General features: G+C 45.1%; 1 protein-coding gene across 4 annotated transcripts in view; it reads right to left on the reverse strand.

Annotated features, from left to right (window-relative positions):
- The window catches only part of LOC135216343 (uncharacterized), a 78,454-nt gene that overhangs the window by 52,252 nt on the left and 7,434 nt on the right, over positions 1 to 18,768 (reverse strand). For all 4 annotated transcript variants that reach the window (XM_064251549.1, XM_064251550.1, XM_064251551.1 and 1 more), the window contains exons 2-3: positions 10,068 to 10,193; positions 5,603 to 8,945 (exon numbers count right to left, since the gene is read on the reverse strand). In XM_064251549.1, coding sequence (XP_064107619.1) covers positions 5,603 to 8,945; positions 10,068 to 10,181 — 3,457 coding nt within the window. In that variant the 5' untranslated portion in view covers positions 10,182 to 10,193. The remainder of the gene's footprint in view (positions 1 to 5,602; positions 8,946 to 10,067; positions 10,194 to 18,768) is intronic.

Raw genomic sequence — 18,768 nt, forward strand, 5'->3', positions numbered from 1 at the left:
CACCTAAATACCAAACTGCCTAATTCCCATTATAACTAAACCTAAAACTGCCATAAGTTATACTGTATCAACAAAAAATATATACAACAAAAAAGAAAAAAAAATAATATACAGGTAGCAACCAAACGTAAAACAGGAAGACTACCTAATTCTCCTGTCTGACGACCTGTCCTGCCATCACCAACGGGCCCAAGGAACGAAGGTCACCTAGAACTAGAGAAATATCCCTTAAGTAAAAGGAGGCAAACAAAAAACAGAATTAGAACGCTAAGTCGCCGCCTCAAGCACCTTGGCGACTGAAACGTTCTTCATAAAAGCTACTGATGTACCAACTGCTCTAATACTGTGTGCTCTCGGCGTCTGGCCCTCACAGGCAGCCGAACCATCAGTTTTAATAATAAGATCTGAGAAAAAAGGATACACCATTCTTTGATATAGGTCTCTGACATTTCGGGGTGAAGCAAACAGATGACGGGGACAACCCTGAATGTCCTTCATCCGGCGTAAATAGCATGAGAGCGCCCTAACAGGGCAAAGAACTAATTCCTCATTTAAATTACCGACAAAGTCGACTAGCGACTTCAGCACGAAAGACCTGGGAATGGAATTATCAGACTATTCAGTCTTTGCAACAAATTCGGGAAGGTATGATAAAATCATGTCTTGTCCAGATCTAGCAACCAGAAAAGAGAGTGCTTGCAATTCACCCACCCTCTTGGCTGTAGCCAGCGAGACAAGGAAGAGTGTCTTAGAAGAGAGGTCCCCAAAATCGGCTGTATTCAGAGGCTCAAACGGAGGGAACCTAAAGACTTTAAGGACTTTATTAATGTCCCATGTCGGAGGAGAACACTGCAGACTGGGTCGGCCAACTGTCGCGCCACTCTGGAGGACAACCCTTCGTGCTTGGAGAATTTCCTGACAGTCTCCAGGCATGAAGATGAGCTTGTGGAGCCTCTGATGGAACTGATGAAAATGGGGTTGTTTGAGAAGATCTGGTCTCTCTGTCAGACGAATGGGGGGCTCCACCAGAGCTTCCAGTAGGTTGGAAAACCACTCCTGTTGTGGCCAGAAGGGGGCAATCAAGGTGAGATCCAGATGCTTGGTTGCTCTCACTTTGTTGAGGACTGACCTCACCAGAGCAAACGGAGGAAATGCACTGGCTTGAAGGCCCTCCCAGTCCTGCAAAAGAGCGTCTGTTTCGGTACTCTGAGGAGTCTGGTAAGAGGCAAAGAAGATCTGGCACCTAAAATTCAGTGGGGTGGCAAACCGATCAACTGTGACAGGCCACTTCTTCCTGAGGCTGTCGAAGACTTCCTGGCAAGTGTTCATTCGGACCCTTGAACTTCGTTCGGTCTCGACAAGGAGGCTGCTAAGACATTGTGATGGCCCAGGATAAACTGAGGGACCAACGTAATCCCCGTCTTCTGCCCAACACAGGATTGATTGCGCTTCTTGAGTGAGAAGGTCCAACTGTGTGCCATCTTGGTTTCTTAAGTACGAGACTGCTGTGGTGTTGTCGACAAAGATCGCGACAACCGACTCCCAACAGTTGATCCGGAAATGAAAGAGGCCTAGGTACACTGCCCTTAGTTCCTTCCAATTTATTGACATGATCCTCTCTTCCTCTGACCAAAGGCCCGAAGCAGCTTCAGAGCCCAGGTGCGTGCCCCAACCTTGATCCGAGGCGTCTGACCAAAACATTAGGTCCGGCGGAACTGAAAGAAGAGATGTTCCTGACTTGAGGCGGTGAACTTACATCCACCAACAGAGATCCTTCCGACTGTGGAGAGGAGGCGACTATCGTGTCCTCGGACACGAAATCCCACGACTGGCGAAGTGTCGACTGAAGGGACCTCATTCTGAGACGACCTCCGGGAACCAGTTGGATGAGGGATGACAAATGGCCCAGGAGAGTCCTCCAAAGAGAAACTGGCTGCATTATGGAGGACAAGAATTCTTCGACCAGACTTAGAAGCTTGTCTATCCATTTCGGAGTGGAAGAAGGCCTCAAAATCTGGAATTCAAAACAATCCCCAGATAAGTCATGATCTGGCAAGGGATTAGACTGGACTTGTCGAAGTTGATATGAATGCCCAACTCAACACAAAGAGACAGAACTATCTCCCTCGACCAGAGATATTTCTCTTGAGATTCGGCCTGGACTAACCAATTGTCCAAATACCGAAGCATCCTTACATTTAACTGATGCAAAATAGCCGAAACAGGAGCCATCACCCGAGAAAAGACTTGTGGAGCAGTGGTGAGGCCGAAACAAAGGGTCTTGAAGTAGAAAACTCCCCAGTCCGTGAAAAACCAAAGGTAAGGTCTGCTCTTTGGATTGATGGGGATTTGCAGATAAGCATCCTGCAAATCGATGGAAATCATCCAGTCCCCCATCCTGACTGATGAAAGAACAGTCTGAACAGTCTCCATTCGTAACTTGGACTTTAGAATGAACTTGTTCAAGACCGAAAGATCTATGATGGAGCGCCAGGCACCCATGAGTAAAATCCGGGAGAAGGAGGAGCTCGCTCTATGGCATCCTTCTCCAAGAGAGCCGAAAGCTCCTTCTCCAAGGCTTGACCCCTGATTGAGTGCGAGGAATAACTGCTGAACTCAAGAGGACGATTGGAGAGTGGAGGTCTCGAAACAAAAGGGAACTTGCAACCTACCTTCAGGACCTCCACCACCCAAGCATCCACTGCACTCTCCAGCCAAGTTGACCAATGGCGAGACACACAACACACAAGCTCCTACTGAGGTCTCCGGGAGAGGTAATGATTCCTACTTCCGAAAATTCTTACGCAGAGGCAAGGAAGAAGAAGAAGAAGGTGGTCCACCTGGAGGTTGAGCTCTTCCCCTGCCCTTAGAGCCACGCCAAGAGCCTCTCCAGCGTTTCAAAGAGTGAGCACCAGAGGAGGAAGCTGAGGCGCCAGAAACCTGAGATGAACTCTGGAAAAACGAGCCAGAAGGAGGTTGTTGGGCTGGAGCAGAAGGTACGAATCTGGCACTAAACTTACGCTTACTCCTTGAAGGAACGGGAGGAAGACCATAGGAAAAAGCCCTTGATAAGGCCCAGCAAGCTTGGGAAGAGGCATCACCTTGATGTTCCTTCGAAAATTCAGATATATATATCAAATAGGGAATCGCCAAAAGGAGAAGAGGACAGCAAACGGCTTCTCTGAATCTCCAATACAGAGGAGGGTAACTGCAACAAATACAGGCTACGCCTTAGAGAAACAAGAAAGGCCTGCATTGAAGCAGCAAGCTCGTTCTGATGTACAGAAGCGATTGAAACAGACGAGCAGAATTTCTCAAAAAGAGGAGCATCGGGAAGAACAAACCTGGAGTCCTTGATATACATTAAAAGACCTCCAAGGACCCACATATTGAAGGATTGCGCTTCTTTTAAGGGGCTCATAACAGACTCCATGGCAATAACGTCTTCGATTGAGACCGAGACCGAAGCCTTGGAAAGCAAAGGTTGACCCGAAAGTCGGACAAAATCAGGATTTGGTTGGGGGGTCGAGAGAATGAAGTATCATCGCCACCTAATAAACTCCTCTCCGGTGTCGTAGAAAAGAAGATAGCTTCCTCTTCCCTTCCCCGATCACCTTCGAAAGTTTAGCGGCGACGTCCGCCCTCACTCTCGCGAACCTCTGAGCAAGGGAAAAAACGTAAAAATTCCCGCTTCCGGGAAGGACTGTCAAGAAAAATCCCTTCTGTAATACAACGAGGCAGAGGCTGCTTCTGCTTAGGCCTCGCCTGAGGAAAAAAAACTCAAAATTAAATCAAAAAGTTTCTTGGACTCGACATCATGACCGCCGTTCAAAGAAACATCAATATCAAACGAATCCAAGTCATCATCATCATCATTGTCAGATCCTAACTGAGAAACTTCCCCTGAAGTAAGATCTTGACGACTGGATATCTTAGGTCTAACACTAATACCCCTCCCCCCTTCTCCTAAATAAGCGCCCTTTGGCACTGTTACGGGACTAACAGGGGACACATTGGGTAAAGAATCGTCAGGCACCTGCCCGGACCGGATCCCCCCTAGGCCTTCGCCACGACGGGGTTCACAAGCCAGGGTATCTGTCGCACCGTTACCCATGGTGCTGTCAACAGGTACCTGACGAGGAGCTGAAAATGAATCTAAAAAGTGTTAAACATTCTAGTAAAAGCTTTTTCAAAACTCTCTGACAGCTTGTTAAACTAAGCTGAAATGTATCTATCTAGCTAAACTATGCTGTAATTTTTCAAACTTTTGTTTCCAACTAGTTTCCATCGCCAAAACCTTTGAATCAACATCAGAAACGACTTCACTATTTACCGGTTGTACAGGTGGCAAAGCATCAATTAATTCGGAATCGGAATCACACGATACCGAAACCAAAGAGCCAGAACCATGAGCACACAAATGAAGGAAATCATTAGATACAGGTCTAGCTACCGATTTCATTTTCTCCTTAATAAATCTGTTACGCTGCAAGATTCTTTAATATTTCATATAGGCTAAGTCGTCAAGTCTTCGTCAGACCAAGGCATACATGACTCACAACGATAAGTCAAGTCACAAACCTGTCCACGACAAAGCTACAAATGTCATGGGGTTAATACTCCCTGCTACTCATCCTTGTCCCACAAGCCGGGCAATTCCTGATGTTGCTGCCAGAAAGAAGCATCGAATTATCTTGTCAATCCACTGGACTGTTGGACAGGTCGCGTAATTCCGGGTCGCGCAAAAATTCGTAATATAATATAAATACCACAATAGAAATAAAAGTTAATGCACTATTTCGTGGATGTAATACGTGAGTGGTAATTAACATAAAGTCGCATTAACAATTAATGAGAGCTTTAAAGGCACAAAAAGGTTTAGAAAATTTATAAAGAGCGGCTGTGATGTAAACAACACGGGCGCTCATTAACAACTGATTTTCAGGGAAGGTTTTGTAACTGTCAACGGAAGCGTTGCCAACTAGCGGACAGAATAGGAGGTAACAGGCTTGCCAATGTGGTAAATTTTGGTGCGGTTTTTGGGGATTTTGGGCTAGATAAATTATATTAAGGTAAGGTTTATTAATATATATATATACATATATATATATATATATACGTACATATATATTTAGTATGTATATATATATATATATATATATATATATATATATATATATATATATATATATATATATATATATATATATATATATATATATATATATATATATATATATGTATATATATATATATATATATATATATATATATATATCTATATATATCTATATATATATATATATATATATATATATATGTGTATATGTAATGTCTTAGTCAAAAGGGTACTTATCAACCAATGTCACCATCCTCCTCAAATACTACCAAATTAGGTAAACAACGAGCAATTCCTTGGACCATTTTTCTGAAGCTTAAAATATGAACAACTAATGCAAATAGTACTAATTTTGCAATTAACTATAGCCTACATACAAAATCAATCTAAATAAAGGTGACATTTTTTAAGGTTTTATAGAAGATAAAGTACGTATGATCACTGACTACAGACAAAACTTTTAAACTGAAGGCCTGAACTTACCAGACTCCTCATCAAATGGTGTGAAGTCAAACTGCGTAGAATCCTTAAGAGCTCTATCCACAAGCTCCCTATTAGTCCGTTCTTCTTTTTTGAATTTTGTTTTCAATTCTGCTCTAGACCTCCAAGTAAAGAGAGTTTCCATGAGAGAGAAATCAGTCCCTACTGTGGACAAAGCCTTGTAAAACCGCGCAGTCTCCTTCAGGGTCCACTCGCAAGAGCGTCTTCGTTTCTTATTCCACTTCCCATAATGAGCAGTGTCGTTACTTTCTTCAACCACCTCGGCTTTACTCAAGATTTCATCGCGATTCTTTGCTGCTGTTGTCTGAATTTTTATACTTTGTTCATCTAAAATAATTTGTCCATTAGGACCAATTTTAACCTGAGGTGCAAAAACATCACGAACAGACTCCTCTTCATCCTCCTCCTTTTTTTTGTCTTCGTCTCCTTCACAATTTTCCGCATCAAGCTGGTTTGATTTGGGGGATAAACCATCTTCATCACACCCCTCTACTTCATCTCTGTGAGAGCCAGGTGAGTTAGGTTTTGATTCTTCTGCAACACTTTTACACTCCAACCCAAGGTCATCAACCATTTGTTCTTCCAAAATATCTGAAGCTACATCATCTACACCACCCGAACTGACATTATCCTTCTTTTTATTCATTTCAGTTCTACCTGGCATAGGGTTATTGATTGGATTCCAAAAGATTAAATCAAACATTGTCATCTGACCACGTTCTATATTCCCTTGACTCTGACTAAGTTTCTTTCTGAACTTTTCTTTCCTTTCCCTGAAAATCTTTTTTTGCAAGCTTTCTTCAGAATCACTATCAAAATTATCACTAGAATTCAACTTCTTTTCAGATTTGACTGTCGGTTTTTTATCTTGCGAGTCATGTCGCAACAATTTTGATTTACTTTTAGTGTAAGTTGGTACTTTGCCTGATTCTTTAACGTGGCGCTCTCGTCTTGCAGTTTTTCCAACACTTACGCATTTAGAGGAATTTTCTTTGTCCCCACCACTGTCATCACTAATGGCTAATTCATTTACTGCAGTATCTACCTTTTTCCTATTATACAGAGTTCCTTTTTTTGTTTTAGTATCAAAATGACCACCTCCTTCAGAAAACTGTCTTTTCTTAGCAATGACACTACTTTTAGAAACAGATTGTGTGCTCTCCAGGGCTTCATTCGACTTACATATACTATCTGGCACTGCATCACAGTGATCAGTATTTTTCTCAATTTTATTCTCACCAGCTTTCTCATCTGATAACTTTTCAGCAAGTATTCTTGTTTGTGTTTGGTTATTGACATTATCTGATGTTGCTAAAGAACAATCAGTGCTAATTTCATTTCTAGTCTTGCCCGCTTTGTCCTCCGATATCTTTTCCGCAAGTAATCTTGCTTGTGTTTGGTCCTTAGCACCTTCTGCAACTTTACTTTCTTTGCCAACCTCCACCAAATCCTCTTGAACTTCAACTTGAAGTGTCTTTCTTTTAGAAAAAAGGGAAGGCTTCGCACGAATCTTAGATCGCCTTATATTATTAGACAAGGATATGGACGGTGTACTCTCAGCAGTACTGACTTGTGGTATACTTTCTGTTATTTTTATGTTTGCTGAACCACTATTCTCAGAAGAGTCAGACTGTGATAGTTTCAATGGAAAAAATGATTCACTATCTTCGGTTGAGGTTGGCAAATCCTGTTTATTTTCAGTATGCACTGATGACAAGGAGTTAAAGCTTTCTTCTGTAATAATTTCTTTGTTTTGTTTGGCACTAATTTCCTTTTCATCAACTTCCTTTGTCATTTTTTCTTCCACCTCAAAAGTCCCATTACTACTGCTATTACCACTATTACTGGTTCCATTAACAGCCAACTGGGTAATTTGCTTGTCTTGATCTGATTTTCCATGGTTTATATCATCAGAAGTTCTTGAAGACTCAACACCTAGCGTCTGTTTTCTTCCAAATTTCACTATGGACGGCATTGCATTAATTTTACGTCGTCTGATACTTGGGCCAACTACTTTGGGCAATGATTTCTCTTGGGAAATAATCTGCACAGGTGGCACCAACATCTCTCCTTTATCTACAACTATTTTCTCAAACAAGACATCATCAGAATGACCATTTGGGATTCCATTAGTCCCTTCATTTCTCTTAGTTAACACATCTTTACTGCCAACTCCCTGTATGTCATTACCATCATCTAATAATATCTCCTGGGATTTTGCACCGAGACATTGAGAGTCTTGAATTTCTACTTCATTTCTCTCTTCAATAGATGTAGCCTCATTGCTTTTGGATAATGAATTACCATTAGTATTATCTTCATCATCCAATATCACTTCTGCAGTCTGTGCTTTAATTACAGGAGTAACTGGTACACTTACTTCCTTTTTGCTAAGGCTCGATGTTTTCTTTCCAATATTACTAATAAATGATGGTTTTGCACGTATCTTAGGCCTCCTAGTGAGTGTTCCCAGGGGTACAGGTGGTGTCTTTTCCCTACTCATGCCAACTGAGGCTACACTTACCGTGTCACTTTCTAAGGTTATAACACTTTTTTCAGTTTCTGTGCCATTCAGTTTCTCATCATCTATTACCACTTCTGTACTTACTGAACTAATATTGCCTGTTCCTTTACTGCCATCATCTGTTACACAATTTACAACACTAACAGGGGACAATGGATTTGCGTCATGTTTTGGACTCCTCTCATTTGATTTTCTAATGTTGGGCTGTGAATTTTCTGCATTATCCAATGATATATTGACTGTCTTTCCATCAGAAGATGACCTGGACTTTGAATTTTCAGCATTATCAAGTGATGAACAGACTGTCTTCCCATCAAATGCAGCTGATAGTTCATTCCGAGTCTCTAAAGCAATTTCAACTTCATTTGAAGTTGCAGAAAGCTCTGTTGAACTTGGCTTGAGTGGAGAATGCAATCTTTTATAGGTTCCCAAACACTGAATGCTTTCAGTTGCTGCAACCTCTTGGATTTCATCGTCAATATTTGATAATGGTTCTTTTCTTTTCTCGGAGGAAAATGTTGGTAGTACCTCTACATCTGGGCAAACTTTATCTCTATCACAGTCTTCACTGCTGCAAGTATTTTGATATGAGTGAAAAGTTGGACTATCAGACTTAGAGCATACGGTTTCCAATCCAACTTGCTTTACATCACTAGAATCTAGTTCAATTGTAATGGCAGCTTTCTTTCCAGTAGTCTCTCCATTATCAACTAGCTCAGTTTTTGATGAGTTACCTGCTACAGATTGTTCAAGCAATGTATTGGTAGTTCCATGAGTATCAGTCTTCGTCTTTGAAGTTTCCTGTCAACAACAAATTAAATAATACAAATTAACTTTTGTAAAATATAACAGAAGGTATAATATATTTCAATTTTACCAAATTTTTTGGTACTTAAAAATCATCCTTTGCACAATGAAATACTAGTGTATGAAAGAGCCTATCTCTAAAGATTTTGAAGTTTACAAATAATTTTGCTAATGCTAAATGGGAGTAAGAATCACAATGGAACGTTGAATACATATTTAAGAAGAGGTGGGGCGGGGTTATCTAAATGCTGTGTAGCAACGTGTTTAACTGGCAAAATTGAATGAGTAATGGGGACAGAAGGTACGTATGTACACACACATATGCATCTTGTACTTTAAGAAATAGTGAATTAATCTTAGAATCTTCTTAAAAGTTCATTGACAAAATATCACTTTCATTTAATGTAAGACTTAAGTAAAACCCATCTTTTCTATATGTAATGCAAAGGAACTAATTACTGACGTTTATCACTGGCATCTGAGCCCAAGTGACAAATGTTCAAGTGATGAGAGAACCATTCAAAGAACATTTCTTGCTGCCACCGTAAGTTTCTAGGATAACATACATTGTATATTGATAAAAAAAAAAACAAGTAAATATCGCCTACATACCAAAACATTAATCTAAGCACAGCAGTCTGCCAATATTATTTTATCCCAATTTAGCGTACAACTATTTATCCTTATTTGCACATAAAAGGATTTCTCAAACAGATATTGGCTCTATCATAAAACAGACTGATATTAAAGGTGAAATAAAAGAATACTCAGACACATCCCTACTTACTAACATTAAACTTACAAACACTCCGGTACAAATAAATGGGATCGCAAATAAAATTGTGTTCAGAGTAACCCCCTTTGTCACCCAGAAGTTCAAATTTTGTTCTGCACACCTATCCTATAAAATATAGTATTGTATGTACAGTGAATTGTGTTTTGTAACATATACTGTAGTACTTAAATAAGAATGAAGAGTACAGTAACCAACTTACAAACAATTCAACATACAAACAGCTATTAGGAATGTAACTCTATTGTAAGAAGGGTGGTGTCTGTAACTTGAAAAAATCCATCATCACTATTCTATATAAATAAAAAGTACTTGTAACTGACTGTGGATGACTGAGCATCAGGGTTCACATCAGGAGGCTTCCTCTGCTGGTTAACTCGCTGTATGTTCCCACCACCCCCAATGTTGGGCACGGCCCGGATTTTCATCCGCCTCATTTTGTTAACAATCTGGAAATATAATAAAAACAATTATGAAATACGAAAATGCTCCTACACCTACAGTCAATTTAAAATGGAGTAACCACAGCGACAAAGCCCCTTATTAGGTATGACTCAGCACCCTAGTTTGGGTTAGGATGTAACATGACAATTTGTCCAAAATTGCATTTTTCCTAACTATACAAACCTGAGGTCCTTTTACAATAGGAAGGTACTAGCGGCAGCTGGATAGGTCGTAAGCTTTCGAACAAGGGGTTCGGTAGTTAACTGCTTGTCCGACAGGCGCGCGCGCGCGACTGGTAGGTAAACAAATCACTTTTGCTTTTGGCCCAAGCAAAAACTGCAGAGTGAGGGGTGGCATGAGGTGGGGCTATGTGTAAAAGGACCTCAGGTTTGTATAGTTAGGAAAAATGCAATTTTGGACAAATTGTCATTTGTTCCGACACGGCATACAAACCTTCGGTCCTTTTACAATAGGAAGACTCACTTCTTGGTGGGAGGAATCTGAGTCTTTTTGTGAACAGACTGGTGTTCGCCCCAACCTTGGAATGCCTCCCTGGTCGTAAGAGCGAGGGAGGGATCCAAGCCTCTGTCCGATTGATCGGGGTGTGTGCACCGCAGGATCAATGGTCAGACCTCTGGACCAAGTACTAAGAGAGAGGCAAGCGTATCTCTTCGTACCAGCAAACAAGAACAAGTTCCTATTTGCAAGAGGCAACATAACGTTATGGTTTGTCTCTGTTGGCATCCACTTCCCCCCCCTTGTAGGAGGAAGTGGTGGATATTCGCTCCCATCCCTAGGTGAAAGGGATAGGATGGGGCTCTGTCGAGTTAGCTCACCGGCATCTTCGTCCTTAATCCAGCAAGGTGATGACCGGATCCCCCTACCCACAGGTAGAGGGGTAGAAAAAGATAGGAAGAGAAGCCAGTCACTCTCTCATTCACTTATCTATTCTTACAGTCACACCAGGACTCGATGCTGTTCAGCCTGCTAGGGTCTGGGTTAGCTAGACAACGTGTTGAGCAGCCACCACGGGTCCTAAGGAAAACGATCCAAGGACCTGTGGGCAATATCCAAAAGGTAGAAGGAAGGTGCCAGTGTCTGGTTGTACCAGACCCCCTGCCTTCAGTACCTGCGCCACGGAGAAGTTCTTGTGTAACTCGAGGGAGTGTACTTCTAGGTCATCTTGGTGCTGACGAAGAGTCTTCAACACTCAGCCTGGGATGTCGCAGTTTCTTCGGAAAGCGCGGTCGCGCTTTCACAGGACAAAGCAGCATCTCCTTCGCATCGAAGGCGGTGAAGTCCATTAGGGAGGGGATTGTGAAGGACTCTAACCGATCGTCAGGAACCGAAGGGTTCAGAGTCTTCGCTACGAATTCGGTACGAAATCGAGCGTCACGAATCCCCCCATCCCCCGGATGCTTGACTTCGCAGGAAAAGTCATGCATTTACCTCAGAGGAAAAGAAGGGAATGGTCGTATGACCATCCCTCTTCTCGACTTCGGTGATGTCCTGTACCCATACTGGTCTATCCGTCTGCCGCGACGTTGTTGTTCTCGGTAGTTGGATAGGACACCGACACTCAATGGTGGGGTGTCGATGTATGGGTACTGTGACAAGCCGTTAGGACGAAGAAAAGAATTGTTATGGAACAACCCCTAACTAAGTCCACAGCGAAGTTCGTAACAGACTTGGGCGCTCTGACAGCTGCCTACTGACTGCGTTCGGTAGGAGGCAAGTTGTCCAAGCACCCGAGCAAGTCACGTGACCTTCGCCTTAAAAGGGTTATGCCAAGAGACTAAACAAATAATTTGTTCGTCACCGATGCCAGAAGGCAAGGTGATGACTCTCTTAAGGCATGTGCCCAACAGGCGAAAGTCAATTGCCTTCTAGAGACCGAGGCCTTCCTGATGGCAAGATATCTCATAGTATAGTTGATTCTCGGGTAAGGAGAAAACAACACTATGTGACGTTGAAGACGAAGGTGTACAGAAAATGCAACCTACGTCTTCACAGCTGAACCGAGAGAAGGATTCTCAAGATTCTGAACCTGTGCTACAAAGACTGAGAACGCTAAACCGCTATTGATTGCTGTCCGGTGAGGATCGTAGTTGCAATAAAAGCGGAGCGCTTCCAGTAATGAAGACAGGGAACTACTGCCTGAAGAACTGCTTCTCATGGGCTGAACATTTGGAAGTAGAGCTGTCAGTCGGAGAGTAGGCGATGTCTTCTGACATATCTGTTAATTCGGCGGAGCAATGAAATTGCACACCTACGAATACAGATATTTGAAGACAAACTCAGATGTCTGCAAAAATCATTCGCATTATCGCAGTGCGATGCAGCGGTTGACTAGTACAGACTTCTGTTACCGTGCGGTAAACAGAAAGATGAAAGAGTCCAAGAGATATCTCTGTTGAAAATTCCCATCGCAATGTCGAAGGCGATGAAATCGAGGAGCGTCACAGCAGTAGATGGTCCTTTCATTATTGCGAGAATCCCCGTTAATCAGAGACCTAAGTCCATGATTGTTGGGCAGAGATACGGTTCGGTAGTCAATCCAACCAGGGGAGAGAGAGACGTAACCGACGTGCCATCTCCGAGACCTAGCTGATACTGAGCCTCCCTATCAGGCAGTTCAATACGCAGTAGCTCTCGGTGACTCGTCATCCTGAGTTGCCAGGTAATCCATTATTCCACGAAGGAATGCGTTCGGCTAGAACCATCGAGCATAAAGAATACGCTCGAGCAATTATATTTAACCGAAACGGATTTCGGTAAATACAAAAGCTGATTTGGTGTTGTCATGACAATACAAGTATCTAAAATCGAAACTGATAACTGCTGGGAGGTTGCAGGCAACCCCGAGTTGCAGTTCAATTAAGATACAATTCGTCTGCGGTCACAAAACCGTAGAGTTAACTACGGTATGCGCCTACCCCACGGACAATTCAACTGTTAAAGAATCATGTCGCGAGGGTAATATACGTAGTATATTTGTAGGTTTTCTGTACCACGACCTCCATCCTAAAAATCTTTTCCCCTCGAGGAATGAGAATAAGGATTGGAGATCGACCGCCTTCGTTCTCTAGTCAAGAGAGTGAAGGAGAAGTCTTTCCAAAGGAAAGCTTCAATGGTGAACAGAATACCGAAGACGATAGTTCAAGCCAAACTGGAAGTTCCGTCCGTTCTTCTCTATTCCAAGGTTAAAGCGCCTACTGTGAGATACTCTTCTTTCAGCAGCAGTCTTCTTCCAAATGCTAGAAAATTACAGGGAATTCGAGCCTAAGCGAGTTCCCGATTATCGTAACAATTATCGGGGATTCTCGCTCACTTTGGACCGTGGTCTCGCCTAAGTGTTTGGAGATCGTAAAAAACTCGAACACTCTTGAGTGCGCTAGAAATTCCGTAGAATTCTAAGCACTCTGCGAAACCCCCCACCGAATTCGTCAAACGATATCGGCTGGTGGTCCTCGTTCGATTCCCGTAGAAATCGAGAAAGGGGCAGGATCCCTCTCAATGACCGGGGCTTAGTCAGGTAGGACCCGAAGGTCCCCCCCGGTTCCCCCCCCCGGTAGCGCAGCCCCTAACGTGGGATCTTACAGAGAAATCTCTGTAGGATCCCTTCCCCTTTCCCTTCGTAGCGTAAGGAGAGAGGGAATGGGGGGTGAGGAATTGGATACTGGCTCCGCCTTCCCAGCGGAACTAGCAGTTGGAGAAGGAAAAGGAGCAGCCATCGCCTTACGGCGATGGCCTCTCAGAGCCTGGGAAAACGTATCGTCAGGAGAAAAACGTTTTCCCGCAGGAGGGTTACGAACTCATACTGTAGGTAAGTGTCTGCCGCCACTGTGAACGTCGTCTGGGTGGGGCTGATCGACACTGACAGGAGAGAGCCGATACCGCTCCGACTCATTCCAGTCCTCGTCGAGGTCGAAACCTCAGGAGGACGAAGGGGTGATTTAAATACGGTGTCCGAAGACACGTAGAAACGCCTCTGTCGCAGTAGAGGAGGTGAAGTAGCTTGTTCGACCGGCCAGAACTGAGAGAGCCTTCTTGTCCGGAGACGAGAGACTACCTGGTTCAACACAGTCGGCAAGCTCCGATCGCGGCAGCAGACCCACCGTCGATTTGGGTTCCCTCTCGGGCCCCAAAACGACTCGAGCCGAGACGTGGCTCTGCTGGTGGAAGCGGCGATCCTTCCCCGAGGTCATTGTGCTGACGAATCAGCGCCGTAACCTCGGCAAAGTTCCTCTGGATCTCGGAAGTCACAGCATCTTGCAGAGTGGGACCGTTAAGCCCTTCGAACAAGAGCATATTCCGAGAACCTTCCTCCTAAGAAGGGGGAACAGCGCGACAGCCCACCCTCTCGGTCTTCCCCATCCACTTGCGCATACCGTCCTGGCGTCCAAGAACCGTGCCTGGCACGTAGGGCGTCGTGGTGGGATCATTGAGGGGCGCACCCCTCACGATCACATCCTCAATACCTCGCTCCTCCCGGTGTAACCCGAGGAGGTTGAAGGTACGGGAGAGGCAGACCTGACGCTCCCTCGTTGCTCGCTGGCAGAACCAGCAGGCTTGGAGGGCTGCAGGCGATCGTCAACTCCGCGATGGCGATCGAGCTGCAGGCCTGGTCGAACCGTCTCGCTGTGGAGAACGGCTGGACTGAGCAGCAGGCGGCCCCGATCTCGAGTGTCAGAAGAGCTGGTGCTGGTTGCCGTACCCGGTCGCTTTCTGTGAGAGCGACGGTCAGGCGACCTGCAGGCTCCACTGTCACAGTGAGACCGGTGCTTGTCCTCACGGCACGTCACGTCGCTGGTTCCAGCCGTGGCTGGCAGCCGGCGAACGGGAGACCCTAACTTCCCAGCCTCAGCCCGTGGTCGGGGTCGTGGACCGTCACGTCCCCGGGTAGCCAGCTGTTCGCCGCGAGAGTGAGAGCTGGTCTGGTGAGAGTCGCATGAGCGGCTGTCACCAGTCTTCCGCCCCGTGCCGTGAACCTGACGCTGAGCGGACTCAGAGGTCTGGTTCCTGGCTGCACGGTCGCTGGTAGACGACCGTACACTCGGTACCTCCCCGAAACGAGAGGCCGAGACGGACCCTGATGCAGTGGCAGAACCACTGACACCAGGCGAGGAAGTACCGGTGTTAGCCGGTACCCCTCTGGTCCCCGTAGTCTTCTTCCTTGCGGAAGAAGAGACGGGCCCCGCTCCCGAATGGAGCAGGAGGACCAGCGGAAGGAACCCTCCCTCCCACCGAGGTGAGACGGGAGTTCCCGAGAAGCTCCCGAGGGAGACTTCTTAGGAGGGAGGAGCAACCTTCTTCTTCCTCGGCTGTGAAGCCTTAGAAGTCGAAGGGGAAGAGGCGGCAGCCGACGACGATGAAGAAGATGAAGACGACGACGACGACACCTTCCTCCTCTTCTTCGTCAGCTTCCTCAGGAACAGACGTAAGATCTGCTATCCAGGGCGGAGCCGGGGCTGCTGTAGCCGAAGCCACAGGGCCCGGACGCACCTGTACAGACAGACCAAAGTCTGGGGTAGTACCACCACGAACCGGGACGACATCAGCAGGTATGGCATCATCAGGAACAGCAGGCACAGCCAGCACAGCATCGGTAGGGACAGCCAGCGCAGCAACGGCAGGGACAGCCAGCGCAGCAACGGCAGGGACAGCCAGCGCAGCAACTGCATGGACAGTCAACCCAGATCGGCAGGTACGGCAGGTAGCACCGGAAACACAGGAAGTGGAGCAGCAGCCAGCAAACATCCTGGTACCGGCGGCAGGTCCGGGAGGGGCGAGCTCTAGGGCAGCGGAAGTGAGGTCGCTGCAGCGCGGCAACCACGAGCGGCGGCGGCACGCCCCCCTCTCGGTACGGCGAACGGCACTTCACAGCGGCTGTAGGCAAGACTGTTACCACGTGAGGCGAGTACACCAGGTGAGGAGGGACGTCGTCACCTGGGTTGCGTGGTCACCACTCCCCATGGGTGACACGCAGTAGGCCCAGACATAGAACCGCAGCCCCTGGACACTAGCACGCCCTGCAAATGGAAGGACGCCCATACCTCACCAAGGTCCACCCCTCGTGGCAGTAGCACCTGCGGAAATAACAGTAGTAGCGATTAGTGGGGGGGGAAGTCCCCTCGCGCGGGGGGTGAGCCCTCTCCGAACGAGTGGAAGACCCCTAATACAATTGTACATCGGGCACCGAGCGCCCTCTGCCCCGCGCTCGACGGATGCGGGCGAGGGAGGAGAAAAGAACGCCGATAACCTCCCCCCCCCAAGGGGAAGGGCCATCTGAGTGAGCGAGCGGGTGTTCTCGTTCCCCACCCCCCGCACAGTACCCATGTACCCAACAACAATATAGAGAGCCCAGAGAGCATCGTGCCGGATCGGCCCGAATGCAAGGGCATAAGGATCAATTCCCTGACTGAGCGGAAATTGTCAATACCATAAATAATTGATGCAATCAAAAAATATATGAAAATGAAAAGAATATCTGCGGCTTGCGATTTCACTTCATACAAATAAAAAAGGGGAAGGATCAATTCCCGGGATGCATGGAAACATTGTAGGGTACAATGTCAATGCAATCTCAATAAAAAATGAAAATGAAAAAGAACTGCACTTGCGATTTCACTTCATTCAAAATAAAAAGGGGAAAGGATCAATTTCCGGGTAAGCTCGGAAACTGATCCAAAATGAACCGTTATTGCTACAATCAAAAATAATATATGAAAATTGAAAAAGAATACTGTATCTTGCGATTCCACTTCCATACTGAATAAGTTTTTTTTTTGCCAACCCAAATATACGCTCGGAGCGAGCGCTCCCGCCCTCGGCACCGAGCATACCAATACGAGGATCATTTCTTCTGGGAAAATGAATTCCCGCACTTACGCCCTTCAGTCCCCGGCACTCGGGTAATCGGAGGGCGCTGGTGAAACAAGATCCTTTAATTCACAATTGAATTCAATGGAATAAATATGAAATGATTGTACTTACAATTCAGTTTCACTAGATAAATAGAAAAAGAAAAAAACACAATCATGCGAAAGCAAGACGACGATGAAGCGGGCAGAGAGAGCGATGATACACGTCCACACGCCAGCAGGCCGAAAGCAAAAGTGATTTGTTTACCTACCAGTCGCGCGCGCGCGCCTGTCGGACAAGCAGTTAACTACCGAACCCCTTGTTCGAAAGCTTACGACCTATCCAGCTGCCGCTAGTACCTTCCTATTGTAAAAGGACCGAAGGTTTGTATGCCGTGTCGGAACAACATAAAATTTTCAAGCAATTTCACCAAAACACCAACAGATAGGAAGAACAACTCAGCATCCTAGAAATGGATAGGTTAGGAATCTGTGGTAGTAAGGGTCCGCATCAGAGTGTCCAGTAAGAGCTTGAACCCCTGATTAGGTTAGGTTGTATCCCCATAATAGCCCTTACCACATATTTCCACCCACAAGGTCATTTGTTTCCTGATTATTACTGATCACACACTTGAGAGAAGCACTATTCTGACTGTCTTATGTGCATATTTCTATTAAAAACATGCCCACAAAAATAACTTATCTTCATTTTTACCCTCCCCGAAAACCAGTCTTCCACTGTGGTTCTCTATATCCAATAAATACAAGGGGAAGGGGAAATAAAAGTGAATTTCCCCCAATATTTGATAAAACATTAAATGCACAATAAGGTGTGGAAAAAATGACACATATATTCATGGCAAAGATAACATGTTTTGTTTGTTGATAATACAACTTAAGTTTTTTGTTTTCATACTTACCTTGCCAGATATAATATATATCTGTATTTCTGACTGTCCGACAGAATTTCAAAATTCGCGGCACACTTTAACGTAGTGGGGCCTGGCGGTCAGGTGGTAGTACCCATTCCCGCCGCTGGGCGCGGATATCAGGAACCCCCCATTCCCATTTTCTATTCATATTTATTTCATGGCCCTTGTCTCCTGAGGGAGAGGGTGGGCACTCTAAGTATATATCTCTGCAGGTAAGTATGAACAAACTTAATTGTATTATAACAATACATTTTGTTCATGAAACTTACCTGACAGATATATATATAGCTGAATCACACCTTCGGATGGTGGGTAGAGACAGACTAGGATTTTTTAGGAAATTTAAATTAAATAAAAGATTAACTTATTGGTTCCTTACCTGATAGCAAAGTAGACTATGTGATTACTGTCACCTAAAGCCTGCTTATGCTTTATCAGAGTTGCCAGCCAGGTGTTGACCTGTAGTGCTGGCGCTCTCTGGATGCTCTGTCAACGGGGGCGTGACCACAATGCGACAAGACCATCTAGGCAAACATATGGCAGTAACACAGCAACCGACCACCACCTGACCAACTAACGCAAAAAACCCCTGATATTAACACTATGGAATGGAGATTTCACAGGAATCTTCACCATCAAGCCAAAAACACAATAAACTAACCTAACTAAGCTAAGGGATATTAGGGAGGAGCTACCTTCAGCCCCCAAAACTGTGTCTGCCGGAAATGTAAGGTACCAAAGAACTACAGTTCTCGTAAATCGTCCTCACATCCCGGAGGTAATGT

The sequence above is a fragment of the Macrobrachium nipponense genome, chromosome 6 (assembly GCF_015104395.2).
Source record: "Macrobrachium nipponense isolate FS-2020 chromosome 6, ASM1510439v2, whole genome shotgun sequence".
Classification (NCBI taxonomy): Eukaryota; Metazoa; Arthropoda; class Malacostraca; order Decapoda; family Palaemonidae; genus Macrobrachium; species Macrobrachium nipponense.